The following is a 20,358-nucleotide window of genomic DNA, read 5'->3' as shown; positions in this document are numbered from 1 at the left end:
GCATTTTTAAGAGAGGAGGCTGAGAGATTCCAGAACAAAACTTTGTTGTTCAGCATCAGACTACTCTGTGCGCGGTAACAAGAAGGCGAAACCTGAGTTCTCGCGAAGCGTTTGCGGAGGTTCGACATCTGATATATCTATCTGCTCCATCGACTTTGAAATGTCATCCACCGAGAAGGGAATGCTGCATCATCAAGAAGATTGTAGGATCTGAGTGCCAACAACTGCAGTAAACCAGAAGCATACCTAATGTGTACGAGGTACGATTTCCTCTGTTGACATGGAGTTGCCGGATTCAGGTTTCTTTTTATTGCCCCTTTTTCTCTCAAACTCTATACCAGGTAATGCAAAATCTAAAGCTTGGCTGAGCAAGGGCCTTCTGCCCCTTGATATATCTCATTACTCATTAGCACCCATTTTTGCTGTTTTAGACTCATTAGTTAAGGACTACCCTGTCTTATAAGAACATAGGTGCATCATTCTCATTGATATCACTAACCTGGAATCATCATCCAACAAGAAAGAATTGCTCACAGCATTATTTGAATCCTCAGTCATCAACACCCTCATGTTAGAAATAACCTGAGTTAAGCAAGTGAACAAAGTATAAAGTCATTCACTCAAATTTAGGTCCAAGATCATTGAAAATATAATGACAGTCTTCCATCCTAACCTAGTGTTGAATAACGTGGTCTTATATAACTTACTTCCGAGGACAAACTGTGCGTTCCATACTTATCATCCCAATACATTGTGCTGATCCTGTACAGCTGCTGTATACTGAGCACCTGAATATAATGAGGATCACAGACAAGTTTGTGAGGATCATTTGATGAACCACTTTAGAGAGAAAGATGTGGAGAGGAAGACTCACGGGACAAAGATCGTGGCTTATTTCATCAAGTGTTTTCTTTGGTTTCTGATGTATAACCTGAATCATCAAACCGTTACATGAACAAGTCACTGGATTTGTCAAAGCATGAAATTTCAAACATTTATTTCTATAATTTAGTGCTTTCAAAAGTTTGAGAATTTTCAAGAAAAAATGTGAGAATACCCAACCATGTTTTATTCTGAAACTGAACACATAATTTATATCTTCCTATTATGTTAGTAGGGCTAGAGTTGGATCTCCCCAGCCCACCCCCCTCAAAAAAAGCCTGTGCACGTGTGCACATACGCGTAACAGATAATTACCAGAAAACCAATTGCCTGTCGGATATGCTTTAGCTCATCCCATGCAGAGCCCGCATACTGCAAAAAATAATAAATTAGGCAATTGGAAAAGCAAGAATAGCAGAGCGCGATGATAGACAGAGATGGAATACTTCATCAGTAGCAGTGTAGCACCAATGCTCTAGTTCTGCCAACCCTGCCTTAACATATTCTCCATTACTAAATGAGCAACACTCACGCCTCAACAGAAGGCTGCACAAAAAGGCAAATCAGTGGAAGAAAGAAATTTCATTGGCAAATGTAACTGACATCAATCTTTCGAGCAAGACAGAATCATCAGGTTCTTGCCTGTTGAACAGCTGTACATTGATAAAGGAGAATATCTGTGTGAAAACCTTTCGCACTAAAAATGGAGGCACCTGAGTTGAACAGAACAATCAAAATACAACATCAAATAGATAGATAGATACGGATTACAACAATATGTGCAGTATGAAATATAAGGATACAAGCACCAGTGTGAGCCTTTGGTCAAATATGTTCAAATGGCTTGCAACTTACCATGTGCAAAATAACTTCTCAAAAGGATGAATGACAACTAGTACTGATTTTAAAATGTTGCTTTTCACATGGTAACTTGTAAACCACTCAATGTAGTTTGTCAGATGGCTCACGATTAGTTCCCACAATCCTCATATTTACTTAGTGGCATATTTCAATAGGCTATGTACAGCACAATGATTTCCTTCTTTTTGTCATCATGAAGACTAGCTGACTTAATGGTATGCTGGCTTCAGCTTGCACATCAAAAAAATTCAAGATAAGAAAAGCAGAAGAAAGAAAAGAAAACATGAAGCTTGCTGCTTACATGATTGGCTTTCAATGTGTTTAGGCAATTGCCAAGAGCTTTCACTATCCCTTGCCAGTGGGCAATTAAAGTTTGTTGAGCAGCAGAGCTTGCAAGTGAACGTGCTGATCCCTTCACTAGACTTGCACGAGATGCTCTAGGTGCCTGAATGGGTAATTTTGTGCACAAATTGCTGAAGAGAAAAAAGAAAGAAAAAGAAAGAAAACTGAAATATCTGCAATACCTGAATGCACAGTCCAAGCAGCGGTGATATTTCTTTCTTCAGATTATCACGTATCATTCCATATATCTTCTCCACATAAGCCGTAAGTTGCTGCTTGAACAGTAAAGCCGGGTATTTGGCTTCAACTTGCCTTAGAGGATCTCCTCCACTGATCACAGTCCCGTTTATGAATGAAAGATTAGTGCCATGTGGCAAGCCCCGGAAACTCTGAATAGTCATGAAAACGAGACAATTAATGCCCAAATTCTACCCACATAAGAAAAGTACGGAAGCAAACAGCAGGAAAGATGTTTGCAACTAGTGAATGCAAATTTGCATTTTACTTGAGTCATCCTCCCAAATAAGGTAGCTGATGATGATCGCCGGCGCTGGGGAGCCATGCCAGCTGCGCCACTTGCTTTTAGTGTGCGTTGAAGCAGTAATAACAAAGTAGAGGCATTGGACAACCAATAGGCTAACACATCATTGTTGTCCTGGGGCTGCAATAGCAGGCAATTAGTTGGGGCCAAATGCACGAGATAAGCAAGACTTTTGATAGGCAGGGACATACCTCAATTGCTTGACCAATTTTCTGAATAATGCGGTCGAAGACACTGGTTCGCTCAACTTCGAATGACCTCCATTGCAGAAGGGATTTGTATATAATGCAAGCGGCAACTGGTCTGCTTCCAGTGAAACCCAAGTCTTCCGAGATACACTTTATTAACAACTCTTGATTCTCCTGTAGACGGAGTGTGCAACACATTATTTTGGAATAATGATCTACTTCAAGTAAAGAAACACACATACGGAGCAACTAGGTGGATTTAGAATAGAGTATTACCTGCTGTCTTTCATTGAGAGATTTCTGTGGCTTGTCCTCTACTTCGGAAGCATCAAGTTGGCTTGATGTGGTACTATGTGAATCCTGGGATGGTTCATGCCATGGAACCAAGACAAGTCATGAAGAATTACTCACAAACAATTAAAAAGACAACATTTATGTGGAACAGCAGTTATGTTGATGGGAAAATGACTAAAAGAGACTCACTGTGGCTGCTTTTGAATCACCGCCCACTATGTGTCCATTCTCAGCATTCCTCTGCAAGCATAATAAGGGTTTTTAATAAATATAATTTTAAACGAAATAAGTTTTTAAGCGAAATGGTTGTTCATGGTAATAAATTGGCTAAAGGCTCCATTGCTTATCTTGCCTGGACAATTGACCTAGATCGCCCAGTGAGAAGCTTGCTGTTTGGTGAAATAGACAATGCCTGCTGACGAAAGACCTGATTTTCTGACTCCAAGTTGGATAATTTTTCCTCTAACCTAATTTAAAAGCACAGGAAAAAGTTAGCTAAGCATTCAAGCAACTGCCAGCATAAAATGTCGTAGTATACCAACTTTTTTGAAGTTGTAAGGCATAACAGTAATTATAGAAAGAAAGCCACAAATGTGCAAAACGAACTGACTTCTGAAGAAATTATGAGGACCTGTGCAAGGATTCTTGAAGCTGAGTAACTTTTACTTCAGTTTCTTCTAGTTTCTTTCGTCTTTGTTCGCTAATTTCTTGTGCTTCAGCAAATCTCTTCTCAGCATCCTCAGCCTTTTCTTTCTCAGATTGCAGTGATGCCTGTGAATGTTATAACGGTGTTTACATCACAAATTGCCATAAGATACATACATCAGGAGGTCTTCAGTCGAAAAGCAAGTAATCTTTCAGTGACATGCTCAATGGCCTGTAACAGATTGAATGATCTTGCAACCTGGCCATTGTTTATGTGGAAACCCAGTAACATGAAAATGCTATTTATGTACCTTCAGATCATCCACTTCGGCTGTTAACGACTCAATTTTTTTGGTGTCCTCCACAATAACCTGTGTTTCTTTAATTACGGGAGGTGCCTCTTCAATGGCCCTGCGTGCAGCTTCTCGTTCTTTCATGAGCATGGCATTGGCCTCATCAATTGTAGTTTGCATAGTCTGCAAAGACGCTTGCAATTTTGATATCTCTTGTGCCTTTGACTCCTCCAAGTCTGCCTGCAAACAATAGAGTTGTAATCCATGAACTATATGTTGTTAACTTGTTATGTATTTCAATTTATGAAGTTGTATATTTCCCACTCCTAGAAATTTTAATGAAAAGCTCACTATGGCCAGGGATATGACAGTGGAAGTTCTATAGCAAAGCGTTAAAATTCATCACCCTCATGCGTTTTTCCAATTGTAGACGCCATGTAAGCTCTTCCACTTGCTTCTCAAGCTTGTCTTTGGCTTCCCTAAGTGCACCAGTTTCTCTTGCAGCCTGAGTAAAACTCAAAAATGTGGTGTCCAAATTATTGTAAGTAAAACCAAACTTGGCAAGAAAGCCACTGAAGTTATAAATATTCAATATTTAGAAACTCCATTCTTTGACAAATAAGTCATTACATGTGAATGTCCTAAACCATGGCCTTAGAGAAAGTGAAACAAATATTTGGAACACTCCAACTTTATTTGAATCTGACTATAATTATTATTAATATAGATGCATATCTGTATCACTAACCATCCTGAGCATCCGAAGTTCTCTTCTTGCAACTCTTCCTCTCCAAGCGCATTGAGACACAATTATTGCCCTCTTTAGCTTTATATAGTATGAGCAATCTCTATGACAGCGCCATTGAGCCTGCAATATACGTATAAGTACATATATGAAGGAAGATCTTAGAAGTGGTAATAATGTTCAGGTCAGAACCTGTATAATTATTGTAGCTTTGGTTCTTCTCCTGTGACGGAATTCATTGCGAGCTGCCATTGCCCTTAAGCCAGTTTGCAGAACAACTGCTGAAAACTGCTCCTGCATGTAAGCTTTCCTAGCTATATGCCTCCTCAAATTCTTCTGAATTTTCAGAGCAGCAGATTCCTTACGCATGCGTTCATAGAGTTTGCAAGCTAAATTTCCTGTAGCATATTTCATCATGCAAAAGTAAGGCATAATAGAAGTACAAGGCAATGAAAATGCAATGTAAGCTGGCAAATGTTACTGTGATAAATACAACAACTCTACAGAATTGGGAGAGGGCTTTGGATGTGGAATGGTGAAAAAAGTAGAATGCACGTGAATGCACGTGATGAAAGACATTCCTTGTGGGTAAAGGAGGCTACTCTGTGTAACAACCTGACCCACTTCTAGGCTCAGGCCCCTGGTTTGGTAGATCCCAACCCGCCCCCCAGCAGTTTCGGCTCCAAACCCAAAAAGGCTAGGGGTATTACACTCTGGACTAATTGAAGGACAAACCAGAACAAAGTACAATCAAGTTGCACCTCAAGATCCAGAAAATCCATATCCAAAGAAATTGGTGGCTCCACTTTTGTTGAAAAAACATATAAAATAAAAAGGTAATGAATGTTCCATGTTGTCAACAAGCTCTCAGACAAACCTCTCCAAATGGATTGGATAATGATGGTAGCCTCCCGTAGTGCTATGAATTCTTTCCGCGCAATGTGTGTTCGTATTTGGCGTTGAATAGTTTTGGCTGCCCTATTGAGGACCTCAGCCCTACGTGCGTCTAACTCAGCCATTTGACCAGCCCTCAAGAACACCTTTGATTTTCCTATCTATGGAAGACAACAGAAAAAGCCAAATGGTAAAGAGAAAGATCTCCAGAGGTGATGATCAAATGAAACACATTGCAGGATTTTCAGAGAAACAGCTAACAAAAAACAAGTAAAATTAATTCAGATAAATGAGTTCACAGTTTACACACAAGCTGAATTACTGCCCATCATAGATCAAGTGTATTCATCATAAAATAGCATTTTGGCTATCTTTGCTTTGATGCTACAGCAATCACGGGACATGGTATATGGTGCTATGAGGTAATTGTCTCTCTCAATTCTTTCAGAAGACATTGTGATGTATATAGTTTCCGATTATTACTAGCCAGAAAATGTAACTACAGGGATGCAGATGCTTCATTTATCAAGACCCATAAGCTTTTTTCCATCTTGTCCATCTTTCAAACCCAAGAATTTTATGCTCAATAAGAACTGCATATAGAAGTGGCCATCTAGATTCATTTTCTGAAAAAGGAGTTCTCTTTGCTATTACAGACATAACATTCCAACAGCCCCATGCCATTGGGTGAATATATATAGTTGTTCTCCAACCCATTGTGTTTTCCATGACTACCATAACAAATATGTGATAGTTTGCGGACATATACCTGAAACCCTTTCAACCCGTTCTTCTGCAGAAGCTTCTGACAAGCAACCTTTTCATCATAGCTGTATGAAGCTGCAGAATGTTAGAAAAGAAATACACACACCCACAGTGCTTTTGTGTGGCCTAAGAAAATGCAATTTCTTGTCGAATACTTACTTTCCTTCCAATACTTCTGTTGCAAGAAGTCCAAAACGGTGAAGAAATTCATAAAATGTTCGACGAGTAGGATATCCAGCACAACTAATTCTAATTGCTTCCAGAACACCCTGTACAGTCATTCATATGAGCATGGAATGAACTTAATACCTGTAATGAAGGAAACACACGAACTGTTGCACTATGTGTAAGCAAGATAATCAGTTCAGAGAAGCGCTTACACCACATCGCAATTGTTGGATAACGTTAGAATTTTCAAATATGGTAGGCTTCAGGAGATTGTTTGGCTTCACACACCGGATGTAGTGTGGTTCTGTTGAGTTAAGAGTTTCCATCAGAGATTGAAGTTGCAGCTGCATAAAGAGTTCAACGCAATCATTGCAAATGGCAAAACCATTATATGCTCCCAAATGTTCATAAAAGAAATGTTACAAAGAGCTTTTAAATCCTAAACAGGTCACCTTGAATCGTGAACCAATGGATGAAAATTTGGCAGACTTGGATGATTCTTCACGAATAGGAGGGAAAAGTGCTCCAACAAAAGAACATTTTGAATTACTCAATAATTCCTGATGCTCAGGTACCACATAATCTTTGTTTTTGTCAAGAAACTGATCAGCTTGATACGTAACCTGAAAAATTATTGTGAATAAAAGAAGGGACTTGTTCTCCAACATGTAACCATTGCTTCTGCTATGAATCAATAAGGACTAGAGAAAAATCTTACCTCACCAGCATAGTGAGAAATTGTAAAATCAGTTTGTGATAGCTTTGGTTTGGCAAAGCGCTTGTTAGCTTTAAAGGTCTGATAGAGCTTCTGAGCAAAGGTCTCATGTGTAGACTTCGGAAACATGCTGAAACATTAGAGAAAAAAGTGTCATCCTTTTTTTAATCCATATATTATGTTTTATCAAAATGTGTAATTACACTGGCTTTATTTCTAATTCAATTTCATTTACTATTTGTCTTGGTAATCTTTATCACTTGTTCTAGCTCCTGCTTTCTACTTCTGCATTTTGTTCATTTTATTGCTGATTCAACTGTTTCTTGCTTCACATTATTTTTTAGACCAACTCAGTTTCTCAACTTTGCTTCTCCTGCCTCGTACTATTTTAAAATTTAACAGGGGCTTACTTACAGGCTAGTGTCACTTATTAAGAAATTGCATTGGATTAAGAAAATTACAGATTAACTCCATTATAAATGGCAAGGAAAACCGAATGGCACTTAAAGGATAAGAGTAAATACCATGCTTCATCAAGAAGGGCTACAATACCTCCAGGTTTCTGCAAAACAAAAATATAACATCATAACTTCAGAGAGTGGATATGTCTAAGTTCCAGGCATAAACTTGATTCTTAAGATTGTTACGAAAACAAGTCTATAAGGTTAGTTGTTCATTAACAATGTTTCCAACAAGAAATGAAAAGGATCATGAAAGTGAAGAATACCTTCATTAGTTATGGCGGGCCATGACAACAAAAATCACAATTTTTTTTTGTCTTGTTCATCTTTAAAAGCAATGCTCTATATTAAAGTACCTTTTACCATCATTAAATGCATATCATGCATGTGGTAAATATATGATTATATGAAGCGCCTTAAATATTAGTGCAATTGCAAGCTGCACCAGCTGAACCTATATTGAAGCAGTCAACAATTTCATACAAAAATAAAATTATGAAGAGAAAAAAAACACCTTCTCAATTAAATCGAGGACATCTTGGTTATCAACAAACTCTATGTAGCTCCAATTAATTTCCTCCTTCTTATACTCCTCCTGCTCCATCTTGAATACATGCTGGACAACAGTAAACAGACAAGTCAGTTCGAGTGTAAGCTCAATGTAGCTGCACAAATGAAAATCTGTTCACCTGATTGAAATGTTGCTGCAGTTTTTCATTTGTAAAATTAATACAGAACTGTTCAAAGCTGCAGATCATTGGACAAGGAAGTATCAGTATACGAAGAAAATATTCAATCAATAAAGTGGCAAGATCTGATCATGGAAGTTACCTGTTGAACTTAAAGCTTTCAAAGCCATAGATGTCAAGAACGCCAATCAGATGTTTTGAACTTGGATCTTGCCCAATTGACATATTTATCTTGTCCACTAGCCTGTAAAATTTGAACTATTACATAATTACATATACTTCTTAAATAATTAGAACAAGACTCCTGGTACAGTAGATAAAAATCTTGGAAACTTAAGGGTAAGAGAATAGAAGAAAGGGTGATTAAGCGAATAGTGTTGCAGAGAAATAAACCAGTCAAACAGGCGAGAATATATGGTCTTTGCTAAACCATCTCTGCTAGTAGCTGCACCAAGAGGATCGAGAGTTCTTGTGATGACTTCCTCTGGAGTTACCATTACACGCTTAATCAATGCATTTTCCAGGGACTGAGGATCGCACCTGAAAGTAAAACAAGCAAACATCAACGTGAATAGCTGCATTGCATCCAGAAAACTGCAAACGTGCAAGGCAGAACTGAAGCAGAAGCCTCAAGGGTGATAAATAAGAGGCCCACATGAGTAATTCAGCCGTCATGCTGAGATGAAATCTAGATTGATCGTCTTTCAGAACTGAAGAGTCAATTTCCTTTCCCTTAGCAAAAACAATATTTCCAAGATGAAGAATTGCTGCGATGACTCTGAAAATTGCATCCTGGAGAAAACTTGAATCAGAAAATGTTCATAATGGCAGCTTTTCCGAGCTTTCTTTCATATAAAATCTCATACGTAGATGCAATTTTTTCTTTCGTGGAAGCACCAATACCTGGTCCTTCTCACTGATACCAACAACATCCATAGCTCTCCTCGTGGCGATGTAATCATGTGCATCACTCACACCAGCAAGTTCATAGCAGTTGGATTGGTTCAGGTAATGAAAAGATTTAGGATTTCCCAGTTTATACTTCTCAACGATCTGCAAATGGTCAGAAAAAGGTTTTTACGTCAATCAATAGAAGCACCAAAAATTTATTAACAGTAGAGTGCAGTCATACATTAAGATGTTGGAAAACTTGAACATTAAAATTTTATGAATTTCCAACTTCTTGATAAATTCTCACTCAAGATCCTTGTGGGAAATAACATTTAATTTGAACATACAAGAAATCATTTACTGTCGTAACCTTGTGAGGCAACATCAAACACTGTGTTATTATTGGCACTACCATAGATTATATAGTTATTTCTCACCTCTGAGGGTGCAGCACAGAGACGATAAAAGCAATGGTAGTTTCGTTCAGGATCTGAAATTTGGCAAACACGCGATCTTTCGAGAAGGTAGGTTCTGATAGCAGCTCCAGATATCCTCCCACTGTTGTCGAATTGGATCTCAACAAATTTGCCGAAGCGACTGTCTCCAACCAAAAAAAAAAAAAATTGAAACAGTGATGACCGACTCACTCATGTTCATAGATTCTTGGAGTCCATATACTACTAAAATGTGTAAGAAAACACAAAATTCGGAATAAAATTGCTTCAATGGTGGATTCAGCCACTGATAACTTGGTTTTGGATTCAACAACTGATATGGTTCGAAGCCCATCTTAGATCTAATTGGGCTGGATAGGTTCGGATGAATGTGCCGCCCTATCCGATTAGCCTGACCAACCTCAGTCTTAGTAGTCGGACAATCTTGGTAGTCGTTCAAATATTCAAATTTATTTTTTAAATCTAACAAATTCATGAACAAGGCCCAAGCAACGACGCGTATCGATGATCAAGCCAATACCATGCCAAGATCGATATCTACAACGATGGTGGCAACCATCTAATAATGTTTCATATTAAAACAGCTACCGATTACAAAAATTGGTCCGTCAAAAACCAAATGCACTTTTTAAGTTTTAATCCGTTCCGTTCTGTATTCGAATTGAACGATTCATGAGGTTGCGCTCCCAACCGCATACAAAATCGACCCAATACTAAATAGAGACCCGATCCACTTCTACCCGAATTCATTAACGTGTATAGTTGTATGCGCTCCAGCGTGCACCGGCGCAAATCCAAGGAAATTAGGTTTGGTAGGGTCTAATTTGATCCCACCAGTAAACACCAAACTCATACACATGACCAATTATCTGAAATATTTTGAGTTCTAAAATCGTCCTGCGAGTCCCAAAAACAAAACAAAAAAATCATTTTCATTTGTATGTCCTGAAACACATAAATCATGTTTTATTGGAAGTCAAAATTTAAAAATTTGTTATTTAAAAAACAGTCATTACATTTGCTAATTATGGTGACTTTAGTTATGATTTGTGTTTCTTTTAACCAATTTTCAAATTTTAACCATCCGGCAAACATAGACATCTAACAACACTGACTTTTCGTATATGAATTGAAATCAACCGGCTGCTTGAATGTTGCCGGATGGCAAAATTTTTTAAACCTGTCGTTAAAAATAACTTGTAACAGAAGCATTAACAACAGTTTATGATGCTTTTTAGCAGCAGATTAAATATTTAGACATCCAATGATATTTGGTAGCCAATATATATATATATATATATATATATATATATATATATATATATATATATATATATATATATATATATATATACACACACGCGCACGCCACGACTCGAGCAGCACACAAGGTGAAGTAGTGAAGCAGCCAGTAATCAATACAGAACAGGTCGGATGGTGCTGTATCTTATGTATCTTATGAATGAGAAGTACCGCTAGAATCATATTCGTTTCTTAAGTCGATGGTCCATCAGCAAGGCATATTCTATTTTCTAATACACGTATCGTGTGAAACGCAACCTCGCCTGATGTAAGTTCCATTTCATAACTATCTTATCCCGAACTGTGCTTATAAAAGCTAGTATTTGGCAAGAGATTACAAGATTGGAAGCAGGAAAGAGAAGACAGCGTCTCACCTGGAGTTGTTGTTTCTAACAGTTTTGGCGTTGCCGAATGCTTCAAGCACTGGATTTGACTGCAACCATATTAGTTAGTTGGAAACTATATATAAGCTCCAAAGATTCCTGATTTATATTTCAATGAGGAGCAAACATCTAATGAACAGAAAGCAAGTTTAAGTAAGAAACCTCCTCCATGGATGAAGTCTTGAAGATCATACCTCAAGAACTTGTTGCTCAACTGTGCTTCCTTCCGTGGCAGCTCTCCCTCCCAAAAAGGCAAGATAGCGCATAAGCATCTTTGTTGTCTCAGTTTTACCAGCACCACTCTCTCCACTGACCAGAATCGAATTACTTTTCCCCTCGTTGATCATTGCCCTACACTCCCAAGAAGCAAGAACACATTAAGAAGAAGAAAGAACCAAGAAGAAAAGAGAAGGAGAATGCACAAAAGAAAGAGGAAACAAGCTCTAACCGGAAAGCAGCATCTGCGACGGCGAAAACATGAGGACTCAAATCACCTAAGGGTGCGCCTCTGTACTGTTCCATCATATGGACGTCATACAAATGAGGCAGCCTTTGGAACGGATTGATTGCAATCAAAATGCTTCCGGTATATGTCTGCCATGGCAGCAGAAGGAGAGGGTCAGATTTTTTAGATGAAGCGGAAAATTTTCTCTGCAACTCTGAACTTCAATCCGCGAGTAGTTTTTAACATCACAAAAAGAAGAAAGGAATGCCCGATACACGAAAATAGATGAAGACCCACACGGTGAAATACGCATATTTATATAAGACTCACATAGATTTCATTGAGTTCATATCTGGTGGCTAAATTCTGCAAGACACCAGGCTCATGCAGATAAGATAGCTTGGTCATGTCATCGACTCCAGCAGGAGGAGCTTCCATGTCCTTGGGAAACGTCTTCGACAAGGATGTGACCACCTGTGTAATTTGCAATTGAAAGTCAATCATATAATAAGAACGACAAGATTAATATCATCGTCTCTGTTACAAGCTGAGGGTAGACTGAGAGAGAGTGTGTTACATACCGTTTTGCCATTGGAAGCGTTGACGGTCACTTTGTCGCCGCTTATTTGGGCAACTTCGCCGTCGATCCAGGCTTCTTTTGGGTCCTCAATCCATACGCGAGAACCCACAATTATGTTCGCCGGAGAATCCTGAAAGTACAGAAACGTTCAAAAATAAAAACTAAACAAAACATACAGAATTCATTTGGGCCCTTAAAATTTTGAAGCCAACAACCACATCCACTTAGAATTCTGAAAGTGTGAAGCCGTTCAAAACAGGCAACGAAGAACATTCTTGTATATCGATCAATCGTGGGTGTGGAGAGAGAGAGACAGAGAGAGAGAGAGAGAGATTGTCAGAAAAAAAAAAAAGAGAAGAAAAGGTTCAGGAAGGCAGAGAATTAGAAGTTAATTTCCGTCGATGTGTTGGTAATAAAATAGTCTATCTTGGCTGTAACTATTTTGGCTTGGACCGTCACCTTCTGTCTACTAATGCCCATCTATTGGTGACTTCTCAAATTCACTATCTTGTTTTGAAGTTTTCAGTCAGTTACCTAGACGTAAAAAGCACTGGTCTTTATGGCAATGCATTTGGTTTTGCGCATGAAATTGCATCTGCATGGTCAGTTTCATAGAAAAAAGGTCCGTAGAGTTATGAAGAATTCACGTCATACTTGTTAAAGACATTTTTTAAAACATTAATTAACCTAAGGTAAACCGTGACTAGGTTTACTTGGCTGGTTAGTACAAGGAAGAACGAATGGGCATGCGGAGAAAGTAAAAGAAAAAAATTAGACTTGAAAAGTTATAAAGCCAATAATATAGGAATCACCATGAAAAAAAAGCTGAATATTATAAAATGAATTAAGAATTAAAAAAAATGTCTTTGTAATTTTATATCCTCAATAAAAAGCAAATACTAGAATCAAGCAGCAGTACGTTAGAATGAAAATAAAACAAGAACATTTAGAAACTTACACTAGTAAGTGACTTGTCCATGTTTTCCTCCGACCTCTACACCTAAAGAAACCACAATTGAAACGCTGTCAATGGAAACATCGAGAGAGAGGGAGAGAGAGACAGAGAGAGAGAGAGATTTTACCTTGGTCTCGATGTTGTTCTGCCTACGTTCAGAGAACCTTGACCCTATGGTAGAGAATAAAGAAAACCAAAAAGTTAATGTCAAGAAAGATGATATGTGAGAGAAAGAGCAGACAAAATGGAAATAGGCTAAATTCTAAGGATGCAGAAGCTTCATCCTGCATGACCAGGCAGACTTTTATAGCAGAATCAGAGCTTTTAGTTTCTATTGGAGGGGAATTACAGAAAGGTTGAAGCTCTGAGCCCACGATACATCCAGCCACTTTTCGATAGCTGATGCCTGATGGTGATTCAAAAGTTTTCCGTCTTGCAAGCAAGTGCCTCCGGTGACGTTGACCGGATTCCGGTGGCAACGCAATCAGCAAAGTGTAGTCATAAGCTCAGCCCCCCCGACCTTATTGTTCTCCTACATATGAATCTCCAGGCATGGACAAAATGCTCTACCTTTGTAAGGATTGGGCATGTGTCCTCCACAAAGAATCCCTGCACAGAGAGAGAGAGAGGGACAGAGCGAGGGTGGGAGCTTTGTGGTTCCTTGCTCTGTACTTGCAAAAAAACGAAAGGGAAGGGAATGAGGAAGAAGAGGGAAGGAAAACTCATTCTGGTTGAAAGGGAGCCTTCTGGTGGCGGTGGAAGGAGAGAGGGAGAGAGAGAACGCATGGTGGTGGTGAAGCGGGAGAGTAGGCGGCTTTCCCTCTCTTTCGATATCTCTCTACCTTGTTCAGAGCTGAGGAGAAAGAGAGGGGACGAGCTCTCTCTCTCTCGGGTAGCCATCAACGAGCGAAGAGATCGCCTCTGGCCTCCGTTGACACCACGATGGCTCCGATGCATGCGTGATCAAGGGTCTACAGAAGAATCTCAATCGGCGTTTCCCTTATTATCCCCGAGCTAGGAAGCAAAGCTCATCTAGAGAAGCGGGAGATCTCTTTGTTGTGGGATGGTAATTCCGTCATTCCCTTTCCCTCCGAGACAACTGATTTACCTCCCGTTAGAATGACAATAATACCCTTACTCCATTTCAGACCCTTCACATTTGTCCGAACTCTCAACTCGCCCGAGGAATCTACTTTTTGATTAACTTTTAACTTATTTTAGTGTTAGACTCGCATATTTAGTAAAGAGGCTTAGGTGTGGGCCTGTACTGTATAAGACATTATATTATATATAGTTTTACAAAAATTGCTTATTTTATTTTCATATTGATATTGCTTTCTTGCCCGATAAATTGTTTTTTTTTTATATATTTAAAAGTTTATACTTAATACCCCTCAACAAGAATTTGCTAGCTCGTAAGCGTATAACATTAATACGTTGTTAATAAGTCACTAACAAATTTATTATTTATTTTAATTATTTCAGTGACTTTTTTTCTTATTTGTGTTCGAACCGTTTGGATCGGTTCCATCTTTTTTGTGTTTTTTGCAGAGGTTTTTCCCTTGGGAGTTCGGGAATGATGTCGATCGCCAGCAGGCGGTGGAGCCTCCGCTCCTCATTCAAGTCATTGAGAACCACTAAGCTCTTGCTCTCTAAGCAAACATTGGAGATTTCTTCGAAACTTTAAGATTAGACAGAAGAGAGACGTTGGAGATTTCTTCTTAATTACAGAGGGTTGTGGTTTTGCAGAGTTGCCGTTCCCGATGAACATTCTGGTGGCGATCGCGCACTCCGTCTTCGTGAAAGGTGACCAGACAAATTTTGAGATAGAGGAATCGTTCGGAGTGGAAGCATCTGAGCTGTACCCAGATGTCTAAGTATACAACCGTGGAACAGTACCTGGATCAATTTGTTTGAGCTTTGCTCTTTCTTCAGATGCAAGTACTATGGTCTGAACAATTCCAGTTTCCCAAAAGAGGTGTTTGAACAATTCTAACTTCGCATTCTTTTGCTGGTGTGGGAAAAAGGTTCACACTACAATCAATGGCTGCAGGAAAGATCTTAAGTTAGAAATAAGTTGCAGATCATACCCTCGTTTTGGTTTCTCTCTTAACACTAACAAACGGTTGGAAGAGGGAGTGAATTCGGATCTTGAATATCTAAGATCACACTAGAGCAGAAGTAAAGAATGTCTTCATAAGAAAAACTCAGGTTCATGGTACTCTTTTTATATATCAGATACAACAGAGAGAAACAGTGGCCATTGGTGAAAGAAGAGAGATCATAACGTGCTGTTGCCATGCGTTGAAAAGAAAAGCTTGGGTAGAGAGAAAATAAGAAAGGGAGAAGGGAGGAGGAGAAAAACCTGTTCAGGACTGTCTTCTCAAGCCCTTCTTCAGGTTGCATTTTGTCTGTTCTCTCTTGAGTTGTGACAAATCAATGGCGGCTGTTAGCGATTTTGTTCCCAAAAGTATTGATTTGTGAATTGGGACCTTCAAAGAGTTCTCCCTGTTGTATTCACATTTCAAGTGCATGGTGGATATTTTTGGCCTGTGGTCGTTTTACCCACCATTGGGGTTTTCTTCCATAAATTTGCGCGTACTTATTTCGCCATATCTCTGCACTTTCTTCGTCTTGTGTTGGAGTTATAGCTTGATAACAGCGCTACCACTTGGGGTCATTTATTTTCAGCAGTGCCTGACAGGTTTTGTCACAAAAATAATTTGCTAGTCATTCTTTTGATGCTCGACGTTGCTTCACATTCACAATGTTCATTTATATATATTTGCTATAAAATATTAGAATTCAGCTATAAATGGGAATTAAAGTGGTTGTGAACACTGTATGACGGTGTTAATTAGTTTTTAGATACTTGAAATGCACTGACTTTTGTTTTCTTCTGCACACACACGTACTGCTTGAGATTTTTTTTTTAAAAAAAAACACACTTGTGCGCTCCTTGTCTCCAGCAAATGCAAATGCAAGAATGGTGGACTCAGTTATCTAGAAATTCATCTTTAAGACAATATTTTTCACTACAAGTCTATCATATAACTTGTTCACATTATAATATGGCACGTACGAATCAAATATTTGTAAATACGGTTTTGAACTATGGGTATATAGTCACAGTTTTTTAATTTGTGGTGATGGTTTTTGACGTTAAAAATGTATTCTTTCGCTACCGAAGTTTAAAGACTGTCTTAAAAATAGCTTCCGGTAAGGGGCTGTTTAGCAACAATAACATAATGTCACTAAAACACTATTATAAGTATCCCATAAACTGGCTCTCTCTTTTCGGAGCATATTCATGAAATAGTAAATATAAAATTTCAAAAAGTGTTGAAATTTTAAGTAAATTTGCAGCGTGGCGATTAAGTTTTTCATTAGTTTGAATATGTTCCTGCCAGGCCTCTTGTACAACCTTCCCCATTACTTGCTTTTCCTTCCCAAGGATCCCCAATGAAATTCACACTTTATAAAAGAGAAGTATAACAAAAAGAAGTCTAGTCGCACCAATGACCATTAGCGGGAGAAAAAGCCCAGTTTATCAAAACTTCTACAGCCCGTTCTACAGATCCAAGAATTATTAAAACTTCTATAGTCTGCTCTACAGATCCAATATAACATAACAGTATGATTGCAAGTTAGCATAATGGTCGGGATAAGAACTAATAGGCAGAGTTAGCTCCCATTTCGAATCTCCATGACATCAACACCTTTCAGTGCAAACAAAGAACCACCAACATACAAATTCAAGTGTGACAGAAGCCTCGAAATCCCAAAAGTGTCATAACCATAAGAAGGCAATGGGTTGAATAAAAGCTTCGGCTCTCTCTTGGTATGTGTGTGCACATGGTATGCTTGTTTTCACAAGCAAGTTCGAGTGGATATCCTGAGAGCAGGAATTACTTTCATTTTCGAGTGCATTCAAATGCATTTCAAGAAAACTAATCACCATTCAATTGATTATTGTGATTCAAACTCAAAACAGAAGACAAGTCAATCTTTATAAGTCTACCCAACCAACTCCTTGTAGACATAATGCATGGCAGTACAACCTGCCCATGAATCAGAATCAGAACAAGCAAGCTGTAAACCAAGTAGTGGACAGAAAATTACAAAAGAAAAGAATCTGTAATAACACTTTCATCATCAACACTAGAACATTCAACTCTGGAAGGATAAAGCACATCCATTAAGGAGAAACATACCCTTTAAGTGCCTCTTTTCTTATCAATTCTGCATAATGCATGGGGCCAACAAGGTTGTTGTTTGTCGATGACCTACACCAAAAGTATACTTGTAACATTGTTTACACGATAACTGCTAGCCATAATCTAAAAACATACATCCTTACAAGCACTTTAACTTTGTCGCTTCTCCTAAGGGTTTAAGCACCTCACCTGTCAGGTTCTTAAAGCATAGGCTAAAGCAAGAAAAAAGAAAGCAAAAGCAGTTGCTTCATAAACACCCATTGTCCTGAAAGAGGATAATCCCAGATGGCGTACAGTCCAGCAATACCCTTACCACAAGGTCATAGTTCATAACTTCCATCCTACGCTTTGAGAAACACAAAATCAGAGGAAAACAATGTAGCATCAGCAGAAAGTTCAGAAATACCTTCTTTTTTACCCATTGATAACAAAAGCAACAGAACTTACTGGAAGAATGTACGTGAGCACTTATATATTTGAATATCTTGTCGCACATGACTATTTCTATATGGCTGTGTTCATAACTTCATGTAGATATACAGTGAGCAGTATTTGTGTGATTTACATATATGGATATTTCTTGTGCATAGGTTTTTATGTAATTTTTTATTTCTTTTTTGATGTCCCCCTCCTCCTTCCTCTCCGCTCCTGCTGATGCTGATGCTGCTGTGAGCTTCTTTTCTTTCTTCACTTGCTGCCATTGCAGCTTTTCTTTTTCTTTTTTTCTTTTACTCTCACGTACTCTCTCTGCTCTCCAGCTCACTTCCTTTTGTCTCCTGATCTCCCTCTGACTTGCTCAACCTCTCAATCTCCCTCTACCTCGTTCTGTCAGTGAGCCCCACCTCTCTCATCTCTCGATGTTTTTATTTTGGAAGAGACATGAGTGGTGGGGAGTGGGGTTGAGCTGCTGTGGACCTTTGGGACAAACCCAACTCCCCTCCCTCATCCCCATCATGTGTCGTGTCATGTTTTGCACACACATATACATTGTATAAATGTTAGACATATACATAAACATATATTATTATCCTTTTCAAGAAATAACTCTAATCAATATTAACTAACACAAGAATTCCCAAAAACACTCGCTTCCAATAATACCCTTTTTGCTATACGCACACGCCCTCACACACATATACATTCTACAATCTTCCAACTCATCACTCTTCCAACTTTAGACAATTGGGCAAAATGATGCATCCGCAAGAAAATTCGTATTCCAATGAGACAAAACAAAAACGTTCAGGGTTGAGAGCGATGAAGAAGGAACAAGAAAAGAAAATGCTAAAGAACACGAATAAGATGGAAACATGAGAGGGAACAAGAGAAGTGCTTATTTAACGTGCAGTGATTTAGGTATGAAGGAAAGAAAACAGAAACGAGCAATACCTAAAAACTCACCGTCCGATGGCTGCCAGGTAGGCGAGCAGGCTGCGAAGGGATTCATGTGATGCGACAGAAGGTTTAAAACTGCCGATCAGACGATCTTCAAAGGCCTCCGTCTGATGCTAGAGATCCGACATTGCGTTCCTCGGATTCACAAACCCAGGGAACCCAGCAAAGAGGTCGCAGATGCCGGAAATGTTCGTCGCATTCCACCGGCTCTCCGCCTGAAACTTAGGGTACCCTGCATCCTCTCCCATTACTCCGTTTCTTTTATACGATTGCCATTAAGGCAAGAATGACTGAAACCACAAGACCCATGCACGAGGACGATCCCTTCGGAAGGAAGGCAATGCCGATAGAGAAATAGATAGAGGGAGAGGGGGGATGGAGTCTTGGAGAGAGAGCGCGCGCCAGTCGAGTGCAGAGCGCGAACTCTCCAGTCCTTCTTGTTTTACCCGCGAAGCATTCAAAACCGCTCTTGAAACTGCACATTAGCTGGCAGCAGCTCCTCCTTCTCACCAAGGATGTCCAACCAAGCTGCTTCAAGCAAATCCGATATGAAAAAAAAAATATTTGAGATTCGATTAAGAAATCAAATTGGATTTAAATGTAGGTTACTCAATGAGATACAATAGGATTCAGGTTCAAATTCAGATTTGAGTAATATCTAGTTGGAATTGGTCTTGGGTTGAAGTCGAATTAAGTTAGTTCAGATAAATATCTTTGTCTAATGTCCATATATTTAAAACGACGTATTTTGGATTTGGTTCTAAGGTCATAACTCATATTTCAGATGTGAATCAAATATCAAATATGGTATAAGCTTTTCGTCACTCTGGTACTTGGAACATCCAAAGGGGCATTCAATTCCGATCCAGTGACATCTCTACTTCTCGCCAGAAAATAAATAGGTGGAAGTGGTAAATGATGACATTATTTCATTGGGGCTCAACTCAATCCGGCCAGTGCCCTTCCTACCGTTCACCCGTCACTAGGGGGCCGTTTGATTGCCTGGGTAAAAAGGGGAAAACAGGTGAAATGTGTATGCCCGACGTATCAAATGTCGTAAAAGTTCACCGGTTTTTCTTCTTTTGAGCGGGTGAAATTTCACCCGCTCCATTTTTTCCTTCCCTCATTTCTTTCACTCGTTTCCTCTGCAGTGGACGGCAACCCTTCCTCCCTCGCAACCCTCGACGTCAACCCTTCCTCCAGTTGACGGCAACCCTCGTCTTCCTCGCTCTCACGATCCAGGCTCCGCTCT

The 20,358-nt window shown here is 39.1% G+C and overlaps 1 protein-coding gene and 1 long non-coding RNA gene across 2 annotated transcripts; both read right to left on the bottom strand.

Annotated features, from left to right (window-relative positions):
• Positions 1-49: 49 nt before the first annotated feature.
• On the bottom strand, positions 50-14,424 carry LOC116258641 (myosin-11-like). Its single transcript, XM_031635908.2, has 41 exons — positions 13,844-14,424; positions 13,622-13,665; positions 13,498-13,539; positions 12,541-12,669; positions 12,290-12,433; positions 11,963-12,108; positions 11,709-11,865; positions 11,506-11,564; positions 9,812-9,971; positions 9,387-9,536; positions 9,139-9,275; positions 8,877-9,023; positions 8,626-8,727; positions 8,484-8,541; positions 8,309-8,410; positions 7,858-7,895; positions 7,337-7,463; positions 7,071-7,241; positions 6,831-6,962; positions 6,610-6,719; positions 6,455-6,515; positions 5,669-5,846; positions 4,984-5,189; positions 4,795-4,914; positions 4,453-4,551; positions 4,065-4,286; positions 3,740-3,879; positions 3,461-3,575; positions 3,298-3,348; positions 3,091-3,174; positions 2,818-2,988; positions 2,591-2,746; positions 2,268-2,474; positions 2,045-2,188; positions 1,525-1,595; positions 1,329-1,428; positions 1,198-1,254; positions 875-931; positions 708-788; positions 500-582; positions 50-184 (listed from the first exon to the last, which is right to left on the bottom strand). The coding sequence occupies exons 3-41, from the start codon at positions 13,516-13,518 to the stop codon at positions 61-63; spliced, it is 4,617 nt and encodes a 1,538-aa protein (XP_031491768.1). The 5' UTR covers positions 13,519-13,539; positions 13,622-13,665; positions 13,844-14,424; the 3' UTR covers positions 50-60.
• Positions 14,425-17,402: 2,978 nt separating this feature from the next.
• LOC116259318 (uncharacterized) lies at positions 17,403-19,632 on the bottom strand. Its single transcript, XR_004173898.2, has 3 exons — positions 19,113-19,632; positions 17,709-18,052; positions 17,403-17,555 (listed from the first exon to the last, which is right to left on the bottom strand). It is a non-coding gene; the product is annotated as an uncharacterized LOC116259318 (long non-coding RNA).
• Between the last annotated feature and the right edge of the window lie 726 nt (positions 19,633-20,358).

Source organism: Nymphaea colorata, chromosome 8 (assembly GCF_008831285.2).
Source record: "Nymphaea colorata isolate Beijing-Zhang1983 chromosome 8, ASM883128v2, whole genome shotgun sequence".
Lineage (NCBI taxonomy): Eukaryota > Viridiplantae > Streptophyta > Magnoliopsida > Nymphaeales > Nymphaeaceae > Nymphaea > Nymphaea colorata.
The sequence above is the reverse complement of the archived record's forward strand: the minus strand, read 5'-3'. Positions and strand labels throughout refer to the sequence as shown.

Excerpts from the sequence above, each read along its gene's own strand:
- LOC116258641 (XM_031635908.2), bottom strand. The coding sequence starts at position 13,518 with ATGGACAAGTCACTTACTAGT. Across the intron at positions 9,537-9,811 it reads TCTGTGCTGCACCCTCAGAG|ATCGTTGAGAAGTATAAACT; the intron begins GTGAGAAATAAC and ends GACCATTTGCAG. Across the intron at positions 6,516-6,609 it reads ACAGAAGTATTGGAAGGAAA|CTATGATGAAAAGGTTGCTT; the intron begins GTAAGTATTCGA and ends AGCTTCATACAG.